At 46.0% G+C, this 20,478-nt stretch overlaps 1 protein-coding gene across 2 annotated transcripts in view; it reads left to right on the forward strand.

The window, feature by feature from the left end:
* Positions 1 to 20,478, forward strand: part of Ddc (dopa decarboxylase) — a 98,353-nt gene that overhangs the window by 71,549 nt on the left and 6,326 nt on the right. For both annotated transcript variants that reach the window (XM_004652934.3, XM_045135471.1), the window contains exons 9-13: positions 1,164 to 1,231; positions 8,260 to 8,336; positions 13,782 to 13,801; positions 15,602 to 15,700; positions 18,342 to 18,443. In XM_004652934.3, coding sequence (XP_004652991.1) covers positions 1,164 to 1,231; positions 8,260 to 8,336; positions 13,782 to 13,801; positions 15,602 to 15,700; positions 18,342 to 18,443 — 366 coding nt within the window. The remainder of the gene's footprint in view (positions 1 to 1,163; positions 1,232 to 8,259; positions 8,337 to 13,781; positions 13,802 to 15,601; positions 15,701 to 18,341; positions 18,444 to 20,478) is intronic.

Consider the following 20,478-nt stretch of genomic DNA (forward strand, 5'->3'; position numbering starts at 1 on the left):
CATTTCTAGCATGGGTGCATGTGGGAGCTTGAATCCACTGACCCAATGTCCCCCTGCTGATGGCAATGTCGCCCCATAAACCTTTGCTGCCTTCTTGGGGTCCCTTTCTGGAATCAAATAGAAAAGAGGAGGAGAAACAAAGCCAAGGGAAGATTTTTTTAAAAAACAATGTCCTTTTAGGAGCTGAGGCCAGACTGGGCCTTGCAATGGAACGTTCTTGTATTTCTACTTCAATGTGGATTTAGTTTGGGGCAAATCCCGAGCTTTCAGAGGGACTGTTGCTGTTCATTAGTCACATGGTACCCGAGGGCCTGTAGCTGAGACAGGGCAGGAGGCAGCTCTCCTGGGAGTGCTGTGAAGTTCCAGGAAACCTCCTCCGCTTCGCCTAGTAGTTGAAGTCTTTTATTTTCTCTTGAAAGCATGGTGTGTGATGTGGGAGCTGGTTGCCCGCGGTATTACCCATGATCCTTTAGCTAAGAAACCTGCAAATGTTAGGATTTCAGTGAATTCCGATGTTGTTTTTAAAAACGAGCGTGAAAATGCACACATGAGAAGAGCTGGTAGTCTGTGGCATGTTGGCAAAAGAAGCTTTCCATCAAGTAGAAAAGGAGTGACTTATCTACGTATTACTTATCTGTTTGTAAAAGAGCGAGATGATGGGCACACCCGGCCCTCTTGCTGCTGCCGGTGAACTCCAGACACATGTGCCACCTTGTGCTTCCGCGCTGATGTGTGCACTGGGGAGCAGAACGTGGATTTTGTAGAATGTGGCTTTGCACATAAGCATTTCCAACCGCTCATCCATCTCTCTCGCCCCAGAAAAGAAAGTTCTAATGACTAAAGACTGACGATGAATTTTTCTCTTTTCTATTTTTTTTATGGTTACACAGATTTTCTGAGAGCTTGGCTGGTTTGGGAAGCTGAAGGAACAGTGGGCATAAAGTATTTATGGGCTTAATCTACAATTTCTAGACATAGTACTTATAAATTGAATATTCTAGCTCTTTGAAATACGTTATGGAAAATCTTAAGTTATATTAGACTATGTAAACTAGAACATGCTTTTTATTAGGAATATAAGCTTTTACGCTTACTGGGATCTTGTTTTATACCTAAATATCTGTAACTAAACTTCTCTTTTTATTGTGCTTTTTCCCTGGTAGTTTGCAGATTCATTTAACTTTAATCCCCACAAGTGGCTTTTGGTGAATTTTGACTGCTCTGCCATGTGGTAAGTTTCCCGTGGTTCTGATGCGGCTTCCCATACCCACTGGGTTACCCATTGGGTGGATGGGGATGGTGGCCCTCCTGCCAGAAGGTCAGCAAGACCCAGGCGAGAGCAGGGTCTCAACCCACCACTTGCCTCTGTTCTGGAGCCATGGTAGGATTCTTGCTAAAATTCAACCCTGGCAACAAGCTTTGATGAAGAGCATACTCCCGCAACACATGGGCATGAGAAAGAGAGGACAAAGACAGGCAATCTACTACTTAATGACAAACTAATCTAAGGAAATTTCGCTATTTATATTTAATTCAATTACTTCAGTGTTTTCAGTTTCAGATTCATCATCAGTCTAAGACTAGTGCTGAGCTTAAGCAATCTAACTTCTTAAAAGTATTTGCTCAGAATCAATAAATAACCCTCTGTCTGTAAGAGTCTCGAACATCTCTCCTTCTGCCCACCTGACCATGCTCAGACTAGGCCTGGGGTTCCAGAGCCACTTCCTGGTACGGTGCTTGGGGTTACCTCTGGGCTGGAATAAGGGAAATGCCACCGCGGTCCTGGCCTCAGCATGTCACCCAGGGCACCTCCACCACAGGGCAGTTTCCTTCCTTGCTTCCCATGACCCTTAAACTCTCTTTCTCCCTCCTCACCCCCCCTGGCCACACCTCTCTTTGGTGCTCTTACTTTTTCCTTGGCATGCGCTGTCTATCTTTCCCTTTCTCTATCTCTCTCCCTTTCTATCCTCCCCCTTCTGCCTCCCACCACCCCCCGCCGCCTGATACAAGGAAGTATTAGAATCAAGAAACAGTATGTCTTGATACCACTATCTTGAACACAAAACCTGACAATATCCTAAAATTTCCGTGGAAATTCTCAATAATGAAAACAGTGCAATAATCACTTTGGCTATAGTTGAGTAAGAACAGTAACTAAAAAATTAATATGCTACATAATAAGATGATGGGGCTGTGGACATCTCACTGGTTAAAGGCGCTTGCTTGCAAAGCCTGATGGCCCAGGTTTGCTTGCCAGTACCCATGAAAAGCCAGATACACGGGCATATGCATCTGAAATTTGTTTGCAGTGGCAAGAGGCCTTGGTCCACGCATGCTCACTCACTCTCTCGTTTTCCCATTCCCTCTCCCTCTCTGTTGTGCAAATAAGTAAGTTTTTAAAAATAATGATGTCTGAGAGTGATTTGGGGCAGTAAAAACTTGTTCCTCTGAAATTGTTAGAGTGAGAAGTTGATTAATCAATCACAGGACCCAAGGGATTTTGCATGAGTTTTCTATAGAACGATTACAAAGACAGCAAGATTACAAAGTTTTCAAAATTTTTAGTAAGCTTACTCTACAAAATTGCTCAGTCTATAATTAAATGGCTTTTCACTTAAGTAGGCAAGGAATACAACTCTCACAAAATCCAGGTTATGTCAACTTCTCCGATTTACCAAATAATCAGTTTGCCATTTCACTGGCTTATCTCAAGGTAGGCCAATTTCTAGTCTTTACTCCATGACCAACCCAATTCGTTTTTTTTTGTTGTTGTTGTTGTTACAATCATTTCACTCAAACTTCCGATAATATTTTAAAAGTACGTGGGAGCTTCCTGGTTTTGGTTGGTGTTTGCAAAGCTAGTCAGGCTGAGCCGGAGCTGCAGCTGGCACGGGCACTTCCTGTGAGCTCTGATCATGTGCACCAGGTTGATCGCGAGAGGAGCAGGCACAGCTTACACTGTGTATGCAGTGGATTAAAGTCTCTTCTACCAAGGTTTAATTTTGGCAGGAGTGTCATCTGACTGTGCTGGATGTCTGGTCCACTGAGAAGACGCTGAGGAGACACGGTGTAGAGAGCATGATCAGAGAGCCATCAGGGCTCCCTTGCCAGATTAAGGGTGACAGCATCTGTTGTGTGATGTGTTTTCTTTCCTGGGGAGACATTCATAGATACTTATGCACTGCAGATAGGGTACAGATGACAGATGAAAGAAATAGGTCCACCCAAGTCTACCTTAGGGAATCGTGAATTGGTTGGGATGACTTATGGGATTATAGGTGAGGGGTTACTTACAGGAGTGGGGGTAACCCAAGGGAACTGTCATGGCTGAAAAGCCCACCCTAGGATGGATGATAGCTCCTGAAAGCTGCATCCCTGAAACTCCCTACCTGACCTGCTGGCAAGTCAGCCAATGAGAGACTCTCTTTTCCTCAGCAATTGTTATAGTTTATATAATCCTGAGGAAGGGCCTTATAAATCTTATAAATTTCAGGTGCCTCCTTAGCTGTTATTTATTTTCTTCCTGAGTCTTAATGATCCTCCCCACCCCAGGAGAAAATGTCTCCATTTGGAGGAAATAGCTACCCAACACTCTACCCCTTTCTCTGGCTCATCACATTCTTTTTAAAATAAGTTTTTAAATTCATTTATTCATGAGAATGAGAGTGAGAGAGGCAGAGAGCAAGAGAGAGAAAGGGAATGGGTGTGCCAGACCTGTAGCCCTTGCAAATGAACTCCAGACAAATGCACTACCATGTGCACCTTCCCTACATAGGTTGATTCAAACTGGATCCTTGGGCTTTGCAGGCAAGTGCCTTAACCACTAAGCCATCTCTTCAGCCTCTCCTTGTATTCTTTATCTCCTCTATTCCAGAAGGGATTATAGGAATATTGGACCATCTTCTTCCCTCTGTGGCTGAGTGTTGGGTCGTTATGCTATTGCAGTAGTCATTCAGTCTCAGGAGCTTGACCAATTACGAGTCTGTGGAATGCCTACCATTGCAAAAGAAGACATTTCCCTCCATGACAACCAAGAATGACAGCAGTAATAATCTATGGATTACAAACACAAATATTTGGAAGGCAATTTGGCAGGCTTATCATATTGGTTTAACAAAAGAATAGCAAATGCTTCTCCACTGGGGCCTATGACCTCCCCAGCCAGGGACTTTTGCTCTGGCTCACAGTATCAGAGCACTGGATGTTAGCTCCCTCCTATAGAGTGGAACTTAAATCCAATAAAAAGGCAGTTAGCTGTATCCATAATGTTAGTGTCACTATTGCATCCATACGCACATCGTGCATGGCACATTACTACTATAGCTTGCAGGTTTCGTAGCTGAACAGAGCTGTTAGTGACAACTCTCTTGCTGCAGCCCATATGGTACTGGTGCAGGATTTTGGGGCTTCAGGGGGTCCTCCAAATTTATGAATCCCAAGTTTGGGTTCTGTCCTACCTTTATCAAAGAATTGATAAGGATGGACTAAAGAAGAACAGATTATGAATTACTAAGTTTATTTAGGGAGAAATCACAAATTGTGTTTATTTTAAGGGAGATTGGGATCTAGGAAAGAAGGCTGCAGCAGAGACATAAATACGTGGGAAGTAGGACACACGCTCTTCTGTGGAAACACTGCATAGTTTATAAGGTTCCTTTTAAGAAACGTTGATTTCTTAGGGAAAGACTGGAGTAGAGCCACAAGCCTACAGAGAGGAGTTTATAAAGCCTGTGTAAGAGAAGCTGAGGTTTTCAAGGAGAAATAAAAGTAGAGCTGAAGGCTTGTGGAAGATAGAACTTAGGTACATATGTAGGCAGACTTAGACGGACCACACTCGGCATCTGTCACGTGCTTCCCCATGGAAGGCAGTTGAGGGCAAATGGTGAAGCACAAGGAAGAATAAAAGGGAAAAAAGCCAAAGCAGAGACCAAGAAACTCAGAGGAGAAATGAGTAAGAAAGAGAGTCACACTCATGGGTACCCCGAGTTTAAAGAAAGCACACAGGTAGCAGGCTTGGCGTTAGCGAGCACCCGCGTGCCAGTTCTGGGGTGTAAGGGGAATAAGTGTGTGGTAGACCAGAGGAAAATCATGCATGTAATCAAAGTGAAGTTACCCCAAACGATAAAGCACAGGCAAGCAGAAGAGAGCCCAGGCCAAGAAGCAGTGTTGTATTCTCTTCCCTCGCCCAGCCTGGCGTGTTGACGCGGAAGCCAGACTCAAGTAGGTAGGGAAAAGCCATCTTCATGGGCGGAGGAGACAAAGAAACAGGGGGGAGGACCCCACAAGGAAAATGTGGCTTATTTAAGATCCATATGACTTTAAAAATGTATTTATTTTAATTAAAGCCAAACAAAAGCAAGCTTAAAGGTCACTGGAGTCAGTGGGATGGACGTCCGGCCTGCTTGGTCCGAGGGAGTGTCCGTGACTGGGATAGGTATTCGGGCCCCTGTCGCTTTGTCCCTCTCCTTACGGTCCAACTCAGAACTCTCCATACTTCAGAGGCCCAAAGTTGCTTCTCATAAAAATCCTTCCCCACGCAAGAGAGAGTAGCTACTAGACAGCTTTCTGTCGCTCGCTGAACTGGTCTGTCTTTTAACCCTAAAAAAAAAAAAAAAGCTTGCTTTTCCTTTATAGAGGAATCTATCCTCTTTCTCCCGTCCCTTTGCTATAAGCCTCGTTGCCATACCTGCTCCCCGGATTGTCTCAGAGACTGGCATTGTTGGTTTTCAAGCTGTCAGGCTGATAGTTCTGCTCGAGCTGGCTCTTAGGGCATGTATTACTTGCCACTAAACAAGCTTTGTGGGCCTTCAGATCTCAGCCCAGGGGAAGCCGGGATGGGCGTCCCCTCAAGGGCCTCCTGGTCAGTAGGTGGCACTGGACAGGCGGCCTGTGTGCTTGGCCAGCGCACGCCCCTGAGCCCGTCCGCATGCCACAGAAAGCAGCAAGTGGAGCCCGTTCCTCTGACGCCCGTTCTCCCGCTGTGCCCTTTCCAGATGACACTCGCCACCCACCGGGGCGGTGTCCCAGCGCAGCGCGTCCAGGCCTGCATTTGCGACCCCAGCCCCAGCCCTGGAAGGCACGCTCCTCCTCTAGCTGGCACCAGGCTCCAGCCTTTCCTTTCTACCTGTACTTCTGGTCGATGTAGGTAGAAAATCAGGGGTGCCCACACGTCCATCTTCCACGTTGGATAATTTTAGTGGAACAACTCGCAGCACTTTTTATTTACTTTTATTTGACCTACTTTGGCAGGTTTATTACAAGGGGTAAACAGCCGGTGGAGAGATGTGCAGGGCCACGGTTGGGGCCAGGAAGGGACAGAAGCCCACCTGAGGGTCTTTCAGGCCCTCTCAGGGTACCCAGCACTGGAACCAGGAAGTCAGCTCTGTTGCTAGTCACTTTACAGGGGAAAACAAAAAACTAATCACACACTGGCAAATGAAGATAGTAGCCAGTAAAAAAAAAAAGGGGGGCTTACTTGCAGTTTGGACCAGAATTGGGGAGGGAAAAATATTTATTTTCTTTCTCCTTTGTCCATAGCCATATTTATAAATTTATAAAAAGGATGAAATAAAAGCCAGAAAGTCAGACTGCAGATGCACTGGGAGAACTGTGTGCTTCACTTTGCTGAGTTAACAGAGCAACCTCTGGTGCTGCAGCTGCGGGTCACTTGCACCACAGCAGGCAATTTCCTAGGGAAATCTTAATTCTTTTTTAGAGCCCCTGTTACAGCTCTGGGCAGCTAAGCAATCCAGAAGCTCCTGAGCCTTTAGGAGTCCTCGAACAGTTCTTAATGGAGTTCCCCATATTTACGTGATTTATTACTGACCAGTTCAAACTCCAACCCATTTTCATTCCTTGGAGATTTGGGGCTGAGACTGAAAATTACAACACCTAGCAGGTTGTCCTTAATATGACAATTAAAGAAGCAGGTGATAGTGAAAAGCAGAGAAAGGAGATTTATTCGATATGGCTACATTGGGAAGAGGAGCAAGTAGATAGAGGTTAGTGACACCCCAAATCTATCTTTGAGGTCCTGATATGAGGTTTAGGTTTAATAGTTACTTCCATTTTTATTTATTTTGTGTGTGAGTGTGGGGGGGCATGTGTGGAGGTCAGAGTTGTCTGTGTTCCACCGTCTTTGAGAGACAGGATCTTTTGCTGCTACAGATGTCTGGCCCATGAGCAGCTTTGTATGGGTGCTGGGGAACTGAACTCAGGGCAGCAGGCTTTGCAAGCAAGCAACTTTAACCACTGTGACATCTTCCTAGCCCCGAGTGTGTGTGTGTTAAGAAGCATTTCACTCTAGGCCAGACTGACCTGGAACTTACTCTGTGGAGATTTAGGTTTAAAAAGAGGGCAAGAGGTATGCTAAACAGTCATGGGCAAGGTATGATTCAACTTATTTACCCATCATTGTCTGTAGTATCTCCTGCAAGGTTGTCAGAACCATGTGAAATCTCTTCCTGGGAGACAAGCTCCTCCTCTGGCTGGCACTAGGGTTTAACCTGTGCCTTCTGCCAAGATAAGACACCTGGGGAAATTCCAATTCCTCAGGGTCTATTGTTTCATTAATCTTTTGGCCAAAAGGAGGGTCACGCATGTCGATGTTTAGAATACTGACTTACAAGATAATCACACTAGGAGCCCCAGCCAGCAGTCACCTCATAAATATACAAAGGATGCTATCACGACTACTAGAGATTTAGGGATTTTAGTAGCTGTGAGCTGTGTGCCAGGAACCAGGGACCCCCAGTGTTTGGAGCTCTTGAGAGACCCTCTGAGCTGGATTGAGCTCAGGATGGGGATGCAGAAAGCAGGGGCCTGAGCAGAGCCAAGCAGGGAGAAAGAGAACACAGCATGAGCCCTGCAGTGGTCAGCTCCACCATGCTGGGGTGAACATCCAACCAGGCACAGCTTTATGGGAGGAAGTAATTTATTTGAAGCTTACAGATCCAGGGTCAGTTCCATCAGTGGCAGGAGAAATTGGCTCCGATTCACAAATCCAGCAGATAGAGACCCTACCAGCAGCCAGCACAAAGCACAAAACACAATGCAGAAAGCAAGGACCCTGCCAGAGCTTAAAGCTCTTCTCACACCTCTGAGCTGGAATTCAGGTCCACCTCCCCCGCCCCCCCCCCCTTGGAAGAAGAATGCCTACTAGTGGCTGAAGCTGCAAGCTCCATGTGAATGGAGCTCCTGAGTCTATGGGGTCACACAGTCAAAGTCCCTCAAGTTCTATTATTTGTTCTCACAAACTAGGGTGAAAAATAGAACTGACCTGACCGGAGCCTTTAAGCTGGACCCTTTGTACCTGCAGCACAACCACCAGGACTCCGGTGAGTGGAAGCTCCTGCTGGGGGTCTGTCTGGGGCGCTGCCTCGCAAGGGCTGTGTTGGAAATGCCCTGCCCCCTGCGCTGTGCTTCCCGGACTTGCCCTCACAGCTCCTCGTATAAGATGGCTGCACTTGGGAGGTCTTGGGCTTATTGGGGGAAGGTTCCCTAATGATATGGGAATGAGGAGTGTTTGTGAGAGCAATGGGTCTTTCAGCAAGCTCTTGGGTGGTCAATAACTTGGCAACTTAGGAGTAGGGTGCTGAACACTCAGTCACACAGAGCTCTACTGAATAGTGATCTCTGGGTTCTCCTCTTACAAATTTGGTGAATGACAGACCAAAGAGCGTAAAATTTAGAAAGATTTTATTATAAAGTTTACAGAGCTTAAGAGGAGGAATGTAGCCTGGAAATGGGAAATCCTACTTGGAGACCCTAATTGGGGTCTTTTATGGGAGTTTACTAGATGGAAGCTGAGTTGGTCAGACTGGTCTCCATCTCACATATTTAGGCAGGGCCAGGTTTCCAGGAAAGGGAGTGATCTCATCCCTTAATTTTCTCTTCTAGGAAAGAAAGATAAGTAAAAAACAGATTCTCAGTTTCCCTCCCCACCTTACCTTACCAGCCTCTGGCAGAGTGGATGCTCCAGGGGGAAGGAGATAAGAAACCAGATCTTCCCTGACAGGATTCAAGGACCTTTCTACTCTTTAGCCATGTTTAATTTACTTTTGGGGGTCCTGTTACCCCTAACCTGTGTCACTGTCACTCAAGAAGCCCCCAGAGCCGAGGTGTGCAGGGGTAGGGGCAGCCTGAAGTCTTCAGCGGACGTACAGGCCTGGCTTGTAAGAAAGAAAACGCCTCCACAGTCATGGCTGCGTTAACACTTTTTTATATAGAATTTGCACACGTCTTCCCAGTACCATGAGGTAAGGGGGGAAAGTAAAGGAAGAATGTTGGGTAGAGAAAAAGAACAAAGAGAAACGAACGAAGCCATGGTGGGGCCCTGGCACTGCCGCACACACCTGCATTCTGTGGAGGACCTGCAGCCTGTGTCCAGAGCCGTTTGCAACAGTGAAGAGGGCTCAGTACCTGCACAGACTGGTGAGGAAGACAATGAACCAGCTGTGAGTGGTGTGGGGGTAAACACAGGCTACTGTCCAAAGCAGAGAGGCGAACCTGCCGCTGCTATGGTGAACTCCAATTTAGCTAGATGCTGCTGAGCGATCCAGTTCTCGGTGCCCCCAGTGACCACCAAGGAGAACCAAACACACATGCAAAGGCAAAGAGCTTTATTTCGGGCTTAAGCTCAGACTCTCGACTTCACCAGTGCAATCGATCCATGCAAAAGCCCTGAGCGGCGGGAGGGCAGGGTTTTTATAGGGATTTGAACAAAGAAGTAGGGGGAGGTTATATGATTGGTTGGTTTAAACAGTAACTGTGCTTGTATTCTTTTGATTGGCTGGGCAGAGAGGCAGGAGGGACAAGTCTTGGGCATGCCTGGACATGTCTAGGGGCTGACTCAGGTACTCCGCCTAAGCGTGAATTTGAAACTTAGGCCTAGCTGGGGCAGAGCCTTACTGAAGCCTGTCATGGCGCCAGTCTGGTTTCCGGGTCTTTCAAAAGCAGTCACAATAAGGTACTTGAGCCATGGTGATTGTGTAGGTCAGCTTGGCATCCCTACAGTGGCAGTTTACCTGTAGAGGGAAAGGTCTATTTAGCTCATGATTCTGGAGGCTCAAGTACTTCATCAAGTAGCCCCATCAGTTTGGGCCTCTATGAAGAAATTTTTGTCTCTCTCTTTTTTTTTTTTTAAGTTTTTATTGACAGCTTCCATAGACATAGACAATAAACAACGAAAATTCCCACCTGTACCCCTATTCAGCCCCTCTCAAATCCACCCACCATTGAATGCCTTCTTTCCAATTAGTCTTTCTTCTCTATTTATGTCATCATCTTTTCCGCCTGTGATAAAAGTCCTGTGTAGGTAGTGTCAGGCAGGCACTGTAAAGTCATTTGGTGTCTGGAAGATTGTATCGTAAGTGGCCCTACCCTTCCTCTGACTCTTCTGTGCTTTCTGCCACTTATTCCGCAATGGTCCCTGAGCCTCGAGGGGTATGATAGAGATGTTTTAGTGCTGAACACTCCACTGGCATTTCTCAGCGCTATGGTGACTTTTGAGTCACTGTAGTGGTCACAGCCAGTCTGAAAAGAAAAACTTCTATAACCAAAAGTGAAAGTAGCATTATGATATTGATATAAACATTAAAAGTGCTTAGAGGGAAGTTTGGTGGGAATAATCTATCCATTTAGCCAAATAACTGCAGGTATTACTCCCTTAGGGCTCATGACCTCCCCAGTCATAGGCTTTTGACTAGATTTTCAGTACCAAGCATGTATTCCCTCCCACGGAGCAGGCCTCCAGGCCAGGGAGCAATTGGTTTCCCCATTACAAACATGCCACTGTTTCTCCAGGTGTCACATTTGGCCTAGTTGGCCAATCTGAAGGCTTGCAGGGTCCACTACTCTTTAATACCATTGATGACTTCTCACTCCCAAAAGGCTGCATACTGCATAGCTCATTCTTGCTTTTTTTTTTTTTTTTTTTTTTTGAGGCAAGCCCAACAGACTGCCTTTTGTAATGCACATATGTGAGAGAGAGAAAGAGAGAATTGGTACACCAGGGCCTGCAGCCCCTGAAATCAAGCTCCAGACGTGTGCGCCCCCTTGTGTGCATGCGCCACCTTGTGCTCTTGCGTCATTGTGTGTCTGGCTTACATGGGACCTGGAGAGTCCAACGTGAGTCCTTTGGCTTCACAGACATGCTCCTAAACCATTAAGCCATCTCCCAGCCTTCTTTACAGCTTTCTGACAACTAGAAACAGGGAGGAGGTTTCCAGCTCAGCTCCAGCATTTCTCAGTGACCTGCAACCTAAGCCTATGGAGGTTTTTGAAGACTTTCATAACAAAATGCTTCCGTATGTTGGTGAGAGGAAAAGTGGTCACTCCCATTAAGTAGGCTTTATTAGTGAAGATCTACCTGTGCAAAGTGGAAAGAGTCCAGGCTAAAGCAGGAGCGTCAAATATCTACTAAATGCAAACCTTGCCAACGTATCATACCTCTCACCAGTCTCTTTTTAGGCATTATCTGCTCTTATTGCTTTATCTATATGCTATTTACAGGTGGCTTAATCATGACAATTTAAGACACTTTAAAGAATTAGTAGGCATATCAGGAATATTAAATTGTTCACAAGTGTGCATCTGTCCGTGGGCATAAGGAACATGCTGGTTTAGAGGAGTTACCATCTTTCATGTGAACAGGAAGTGATTATACAAGCAGTTCAGAGTTGAGCCAGATTTTCACTTATATGTAATGAATCAGGCTCATGTAGAAGCAGATCTACCTTTTGGTATGGATGTTTGGAATGTCTTTGAGAGTGTTGAGCCTTTCTCAGCTCTTAGGTGGGCAGCACTCTGGAGCTAGGATACCAGACACTCATGGTCACACAAAGCTTCCATTGAACCCATGGCCTACGGTGTTCTTGTTTTATGAATTTTGATGATGAAACCCAAAGACCAGAGGATAATGTTTAGAAATATTTCTATCATAGATATTTTAGAGCTAGAGGTTAAGAGAAGGAAAGAATACAGAAATTAGGAATCTTGCCTAGAGACCCACAGTGGAGTCCTGTAAGGAAGCCTGCTGGATGGGGCTGAGCCAGCCCGTCAGTACTGATGCCATGAACCTGGGTGTTACAAGGTTCTCCAGGACCCTCTACATGCTTTTCTTTTCTAAGAAATGAGGAGATAAGACCAAAGACACTTATGCACTTCCTCTGGAGAGGTTTTAGGGGAAAAGAGAGAAGGTTAAGAAGAGCCCAGACTAACTTCACAATGCATGACCCATACACTTCAACAAAGAGGGGATAAGGGGAGGGGGTAGGTCACGGATGAGCCTAATAATTGTACCAAACTGACTGTATTTGCTGAGTACAAAACTAACTAATAAAGATTATTAATAAGAAAAAGAAGAGCCCAGAGCCTCTCTTACAGGCTCAAGGAAATTCCTCACTTTTGTTTTTGGGGCCCTGTTACCCCTAAACTGTCTCACTTTCACTAATGTTTGGCTCTTGAAGCAACTGTACCCAAATCTTTCTCTTTGGTGTCCAGTTGAAGCATCCCAGAACTTTCTGCTGCTGAGGAAATGTTCCAAAGTTCTGTGCTGTCCAAATGGTAATCGTTAACCCAGACGTGGCAAATGAGTACACATGCCTCGTCTGCCTAAAGAACTGCGTTTTCTGTTTGCTTTAATTTCAGTCAATTTAATGTAAATAGTCACAGCTGGCTAGTGGTCCCATATCAAATGATGTAGCTGTATAAGCTCAAAGGGGTGGTGGTGGGGGGGAGGTGTCACCATTCATAACACTGATGTCAGCCATGTGCTATTAACACGCTTTCTTTGAGTGCCTGTGACAGTGGACCCCTCAAACCTTTGTGAACCACTGTTTCTGCAGTTAGATTTAAGAGCTCCATTACTAACAGAGACTCCCAAGTATAAGAGAGAAAGTGCAGCTGGGTGTGGTGCGCATGCCTTTAATCAGCACTCAGGAGGCAGAGGTAGGAGGATCACCATGAGTTCGAGGCCACTCGGAGACTCCATAATGAATTTCAGGTCAGCCTGGACTACAGTGAAATCCTACCTCAAAAACAAGCAAAATGAAAAAAGAGAGTGGGGGGGAGAAAGTGCCAGATGGGAGTGGAGGAGGCTACGTGACCATGGGGTATTTCTCAGGGTTACTTATAAGATGGAGTCAAAGACTGATGGTCTGGCCTGTCCCCCAGCAATGCCACATCCAACCAGGGAGAGAGAGAGTCCATGCCTCCGAAATCCTTTCCATCAAGATACCAGTGGAGAAAAGAATGCAGAGCCATACTCTCATGAACAGTGTGGAGGCACTGAGTTCAGGGTGAGGAGCTTGACTCTGTAGATATCCATGGAGCTGCCACGCTGTGGCAGGTACCAGACCTAGACCCAGGAGCACAGAGATGAAAACTCCACCACGCTGCACTCTGTGCTCATTATTTGAATCATTCTTTGTATCACAAATTCGCCTTCACATGCATGAATGAATGAATGATGAATGACTTACACCCTCTGAATGCTAACACTGTTGGGCACAGAAAGAAATCGCAGGTTTTCATGCTTGTGCAAGTGCAGAAAGCAAAACTAATAGGGTCCCATTAATAATTCAGTGTCTTCAATGTGCGCTGGGCACCCCTGCTCTCGGGGGACCCCTCTGGAATCTTTTACCTTGCAGTGCACCACAAAGAAGTCACAGCCACAGCAAGCCCCTGGCAGTTTTGTGTCTGCCTTAGGAGACATCATTTGTGACATAAGACATCTGCCTGTGTGTAATGGTCTCTGTTCTCTGTCTTTCTCTTTTCTCCAGGGCTTATCACCGACTACAGGGTAAGTGAACAGTCACCTCACTGAGTTCCAGGTCTTTTAGGACCCGCTGTGCTATGGATGCTGTTGTCCCTCTCCCTCGTGAGCGGGAGCCCGTGGAGGACTCCTTCTAACCGTGTCCTGGCTGACACAGCGGTGGGTTGTATCAGGCATCTGGCAGCTTTGTTCAGTCCGCCAAGCAGAGGCCCCAGGTTAGGAGGCTCTGCGCCGGCTGCATGCGCCGCCGGAGATTCGCGCTCGGACTCTTGCAAGGGTCGCTCTCCTAAGACCCGGTGGCGCTTCTCTCTGTCTTATTGCTGTGGGCGTGGGGTGGAAGGGCTCAGGGTCGGAGATGAGCCCAGGTTTGGAGGCAGGGACGACCGTCTCCACCATGCCTCTCCTGGCTTTGCTTCTGTCTCATAGTTAATTGGCATCAGCGTTTTCTGGATTAAGAAAACCCCAAGATATCTTAGTTTGACTCTGGGAAGGAATTGGGAACTACAAGGAGCAAGGGGAGGTTTGATAGAAAAATAGAAGCTAGAGAGGAAGTGAGAGACCCTGTTATACAGCACTGTTAGGGTAATAAAACATGAGGTGTAGCCGGGTGTGGTGGAGCACGCCTTTAATCCCAGTGCTTCAGAGGTGGAGGTAGGTGGATCACTGTGAGTTCGAGGCCACTCTGAGACTACATAGTGAATACCTAGTCAGCCTGGGCTAGAGTGAGACCCTACCTCCAAAAAAACCAAAACAAACAAACAAACAAACAAACAAAAAACCCAAAACCCATGAGGTGTGGATATGCCCAACCCAGAGCCTGTAATGAAATCAGGGCCCTTGTTAAATGCCTCTGAGTTGAGATATTCAGCCTGTGTTTCTCTTTGCAACTTGAGAAGCTTCAGCTCCAAGGGCCGCTTCTCCTGCAGATCAGAGGCTGCCCTGCCCTCACTCAACACTCATGGCAGTTGTTCTTCCTTATCCACAGCTCAGTGCTGCGGTTTCAGTTACCCACGTCAACTGCAGGCTCAAAGTATTACATGGAAAATTCCAGAAATAGCAGTTCATATGTTTTAAATAACTTTTATGACTATTACAATGTATTACTGTAAGGATTCTATTTTAATATTAGTTATTGCTGTCAATAACTAATTACTGTGCCTATTATAAATTAAACTTCACCATAGGCATATATGTATAATATACTATGAAAATTATACGTATACATATATATATATATATACATGTACACATATATATGTATATGAGGTTTGGTACTGTCTAACATTTTGTTTATCTATTGAAGAGTTTTGGTTCTTACCCCACGTAAGGGAGGGAAGGAGCAATGTATATAAAAGTGGTCATTGTACCTTCCACCAAGGAGACATGATTGATTCAGGCTAACCCTGAAGGTTAGCCATGTGAACTTGGGGTGTCCTTCCTTACTATTAAGTACCACCCCATACCTAGCAGAGAGATAGCTCTCTTTCCTCAGGACAAGAAACCAACCAGTAATGCTCTATAAAATAGTTTCAGCACCTCCTTCCCTGTGTGGGATGGATGCGCCCCACTGGGTGGACACTTACCCAGCAGACATCCGTTCAGCAAAAGCAGTAAATACGGGTGACTTCTAAGCTAACAAACCCTGTCTGTCTTCATCCTTTGTGGAAGAAAGGAAGCTTGCTGCTGGCATCGCACTCACACACTGGAGCCTTTGCTGTCCAGGGTGGGTGATGGGTGTTCATAGGGAACTCAGAAGAAGCAGGCTGACTGTGAGTTGAAAAGGAACCTGGCTCTCAAGATGCTTCTCACTGCTGTGTTTTGTTTCAGCACTGGCAGATCCCGCTGGGCCGGAGATTCCGCTCTTTGAAAATGTGGTTTGTCTTTAGAATGTATGGAGTCAAAGGACTGCAGGCTCATATCCGCAAGGTGACCGTTTCCATTTTTCATCTGGGCAATATGGAGGTCTTCAGGGCCTCAGAAATGAGTTTAGGTGTCTTAGTAAGAAAATCCAGTCATATGTCACCGAACAATGGGGATGATTCCTGAGAACTGACACCTTGATAACAGATAACAGGGAGGGCATCAGGGTGTGCTCATACAGGATAAGATGGCCACAGCCTCCAAGCAGAGGAGGTCCTGTGGGAACATGGGTACGTAGAGTCTGCCATTGACTGAAACAACATGGTGCAGCACGTGACTGCACATAATCATGGAACCAGACTGTGGCGTGGGCCTTTAATTCTTAGGAGGTTTACAAGATGGTCTAGTGCATGGTTATGTATTATGGATGTTTAAGAAACTTTTATTAAGATTACAGGTTATCTGGGCTGGAGAGAAGGCTTAGCAGTTAAGGTGGATGCCTGCAAAGCCTAAGGACCCAGGTTCAATAATAATTCAGGTCCCACGTAAGCCAGATGCACATAGTGGCGCATGCGTCTGGAGTTCGTTTGCAGTGGCTAGAAGCCCTGGCACACCCATTCTCTCTCTCTCTCTCATTCTCTCCCTCTGACTGTAATAAATAAATAAAAATAAAATCTTTTAAAAAATTATAGGTTTTCAGCTCCAAGAGGATATCCAAAATAAAAGCATGTGATGGTTTTGTATTTGCCACGTGTAGCCAGCTACAAGGTTCACTGGGCAACACCGTAGTGAGGGCATAATACAAAGTCTGACAAAACAAAAAGAATCTTTGAGGTACTTGGGATAAATGCCATGTAATTTCTCTCAAGCAAGCCTCTTGACCTGCAGCCTGTTTCAATCAGCTATCCAGGTCACAGTGATATGCATGTAGACAATGGAGAATCAATAATCTGCTGCAAGACCCACTTTCCTAATATTTTTTCTTGCCTACTATTTGTTCTGAGGCAAGCCCAACATACTGGCCTGTTTGTTTTATGAGAGTGAGGGAGAGGGTTTACATGGGATCTGGGGAATCCAACATGGGTGCTTAGGCTTCGCAGGCCATCGCCTTACCACTAAGCCATCTCTTCAGCCCTGTCCTACTACTTTTTTTTTTTTTTTCAACATTTGAGGCTTGAATGTGAGCCAGGACTTGCCCAAGGCCCATTTATTAAGCAGACACAGAAGGCTGGCTGGCTTCTTGCTGCATCCCTCCTTCCGACCCTACCATCCCGTCTAAGCCACGGCTCCATCTGGGAAGCCCAAAGTCCCAGAGTGCACACGCTTGTGGTTTCCAGTGCCCGTGACAACGATGCAGAAAAGCCTCTATTTCCAGAATGCCTGTCACATACCACAACCTGGCATCTGTCCAAATTACAAGGCTGTTGTAGGGAAACCTATGAAGCTACCAAGCGCCACAAGCATCCACACAGGCGAAAGAATGAGATGCTGAGTATATGTCTGTGGGTTTATGAGTCAAACAGTCCATACTGCCCATTTCAAAAGGAATAAGAAAGGTGAATTTAACTTATTTGGAAGAAAAAGCAAAACATACGCTTTGATATTTGCTGTGTGCACTGGGTGCATGCTGAGTGAGCATCAGTGTAGCGGCGGGGGTGCGGAGGGCATGAGGTGGGTACCCTTCCAGTGCGGGGAGGGAGCTGCAGACCACAGTATCTCCGACTCTCTGCCTTTGATGCTGTGGTTTATCCAACCACAATGATGCTGACTTTAAGCTCAGGGCAACTCACTGTTATTATGCTGTCTCCTGTTAAAAAAGACCACACCTATTTGTGGAAGGGCCCCAATCCTGCCTTACCAGAAACTTGTGGGAAAGAAGAGCTGGGGTCCCTAGGCCAGAACTAGTTGAAGATCTCCCTAGTCCTGAGTCTTTGGCGCCCCCTGGTGGCATGGCTAGGAACCACTTTCCCTCTATCACGAGCTCAACTCCTGCTGGTTGGAGTGCTTAGGTTCCCCACTAGCTGATGCGCTCGTGGACTGAGAGGTGTGTACTCTCCACAGATCAGCTATGGTTTTAATCAGCTTTTGAATTCTCTAAGAATAGAAGTTAAATGAACTCGCCTATTCAATGAGGGCACTTAGCTCTAGGAGGGGTGCAGTTGATTCCCATCCATCAGCTACAAAATCAACCAGAGACAACAGCCCCACACCCTGCCGAGCTGAAGCTCCAGTGCTAGGCAGTTGAATTTAAATCCCAGCTCAGTTGAGGCTTGGCCGTAAGACCTCAGACATGGTGCTTACTTTCTCTGAACCTCAGTTTCTATGTTTGAAAAATGACCTCTATCCCAGTATCATGCTGCTGCAGCTGTCATTAGAGATAACAAGACAGATGGAAGTAGCTCTTCTCTCTTCTAGAATGTTCAAATGCCCCTTTGAAATGTTTATTATAAAATTATAAGAGACGGGTTGGGGGCACATAAAATATAGTCCCATGAACAGAAGAAAATGAAGGTGTTTTTCTGAGGACACTGGGCTGTCCCCTGGGTTTCCGGTCAGCATATGTGGGAACTGCTAGTGAGGTGACCAACATTAATTAGAGCCCATGAATTAATTATGGGCATGCAATCTTCTATAAAACAGTTGGGTGGCCAGGGTCCTGACTCAGGGGCAGGAAGAACTCCATTGAGCTTTCCCTTCTTCTTTCCAGCACGTGCAACTGGCTCATGAATTTGAGTCCCTGTTACGCCAGGACCCCCGATTTGAGATATGTGCAGAAGTCATTCTGGGGCTGGTCTGCTTTCGGCTAAAGGTATGTTTATGCCAAGTTAAGATTTTGTTGAGTGAGACAGTATCATCTATACCTCTACAAAAAGAGCTTGCATTGGTTGCCCAGGACCAAAGACACAGCCTGTGTTGCTCAGTGGCGTTGTTGACTCGTGACTACTCACAGACCCTCCCTCAAGCACTTACCGCTCAGCGGCTTCACATGCGCTTGGAGATGTCTCTCTTGGTCCAATGCCAAGAGTCCATCAATACTTCTGCTGGACTATGGCTGTCTGAAGCCTCACTAATGAGATCATCTCTGGGCCTGCAGCAACAGTGTATCTAGGAGCTGCTTAGAAAAGTAAATTTCCCACCCCACTCACCTGGCCGCACCTTATCATGATTCTGACAGCAGGGACACCTGAGCTGTGTGCTCAACTTGTAAGAGAAGCCAACCAGTTCACCAGTGACATAAATAAAGCCATATGCTCTGGCTGCTACTGATAGCTTTTAAACAAAAATTAATTGCTTATCTGCAAGCAGAGAGATATACGGTGGGGGGGGGAGAGAAAGAGGGTGTGGGCATGCCAGAGTCTCTAGCCCCTGCAAACAAACCCCAGATGCATACACCACTTTGTGCATTTAGTTTTACGTGGGTACTGGGGAATCAAAGCTGGATTGTAATGCCTTAACCACTGAGCAATCTCTCCAGCCCAAACTGACAGCTTTACATAGGTTAATTAATTAATTAATTACTTTTGGTTTTTGTCTGTTAGCAATGCTAGGATAGAATTAAGGGAAGCACTCATATTTGACAAGTTCTGTGTACCACTAAGTTACATTTCCAGACCCTCTTCTCTTTGTAAAAAATAAGAAATAGGGTCTCACTCTGCTGCCCAAGCTGACCCAGAACAGGATTCTGACAGGTAGCTGGGCTGCACCTGCATGCCTGTTGGCCTGAATGGATAGTCATTTCTGAATCGGCCTTTTTGAAAGGCCTCCTTCTTCAGTTTAAGTCAACAATCATGAAAAGGGGCGATTTGGGCTGTCATGGTTACGATGCTGCCATCCATTTCCTTCCCTCACCAATTCTTGGAGCGTTAAGATGGGCACAAGATCCAGGTATGCAGAGCCCCAGAAGTGCACTAGAACGTGCCGCATGGGAAGCAGAGGACTATTGCCCTTTCCATGTGGCGTAATGTATGTGGACAAAGGAACACGTGAGGAACACAATGTGTGAGCTCCAGGGAACACGTGCGGGACATAATGTGTGAGCTCCAGGGAACACGTGCGGGACATAATACGTGAGGTTCAATGAACACATGTAGGACATAGTCTAAGAGGTGCAAGGACCACATGCTGAGCATAACGTGTGCTGTCCAAAGAACATGGGCAGAGCATAGTGTGTTTTTTGTTTTTTAAGGAAAAACGTGCTGAAACATAGAGAGTGAGGCCCAACCATCGTGCGTGCATCCTGTCCCTGAGTATACGGACATGTGATGTGGTGCATCAGAATGTTGATTTTGGCATCGTGTTAAGACTTGTCTGACCGCAAGTAGTTACTTTGTTTTCATTGCCAGTGTCCTTCTAGGATGCTCATGATAATTAATGGTTTTATTGATGTGCCCATTTACACTGTCCATTCGAGTGATTTTATATGATCACCACAATCTTATTGGGTAAAACATATTCACTCAATATGAACCCCCACTCCCCCAAGGAATACCTCACACCACTGCTCAGCCTTTTGACCTGCTATCTGTCTCTTTTGTCCAGATAAGTGAATTCTATAAATGCTGTCTTTTGTGGCTGGTTTCTTTCACTCTGACCATGATGTCAAGGCTAAGCCCATTATTGTTTATGTCATTAGCAGGCTACACCAAATCTACCTCTGTCTTGGTTTCTGCCCTTTTTGCACATTTGATGTTGTTTGCAATCCTCTTAGTTAGGGTCCCCAGTCAGTTTTCTTTTGTGAGCTTTATCCCCCCCCCCCAAATCTGCTCTTTTCTTGAGGAAGCTCAGTAAACATTATACCTCATTTTCTTGCATACAGAATTACATGTGGTCATTTTCTTCTCTTT

This window comes from Jaculus jaculus, chromosome 16, assembly GCF_020740685.1.
Source record: "Jaculus jaculus isolate mJacJac1 chromosome 16, mJacJac1.mat.Y.cur, whole genome shotgun sequence".
NCBI classification, from domain to species: Eukaryota; Metazoa; Chordata; class Mammalia; order Rodentia; family Dipodidae; genus Jaculus; species Jaculus jaculus.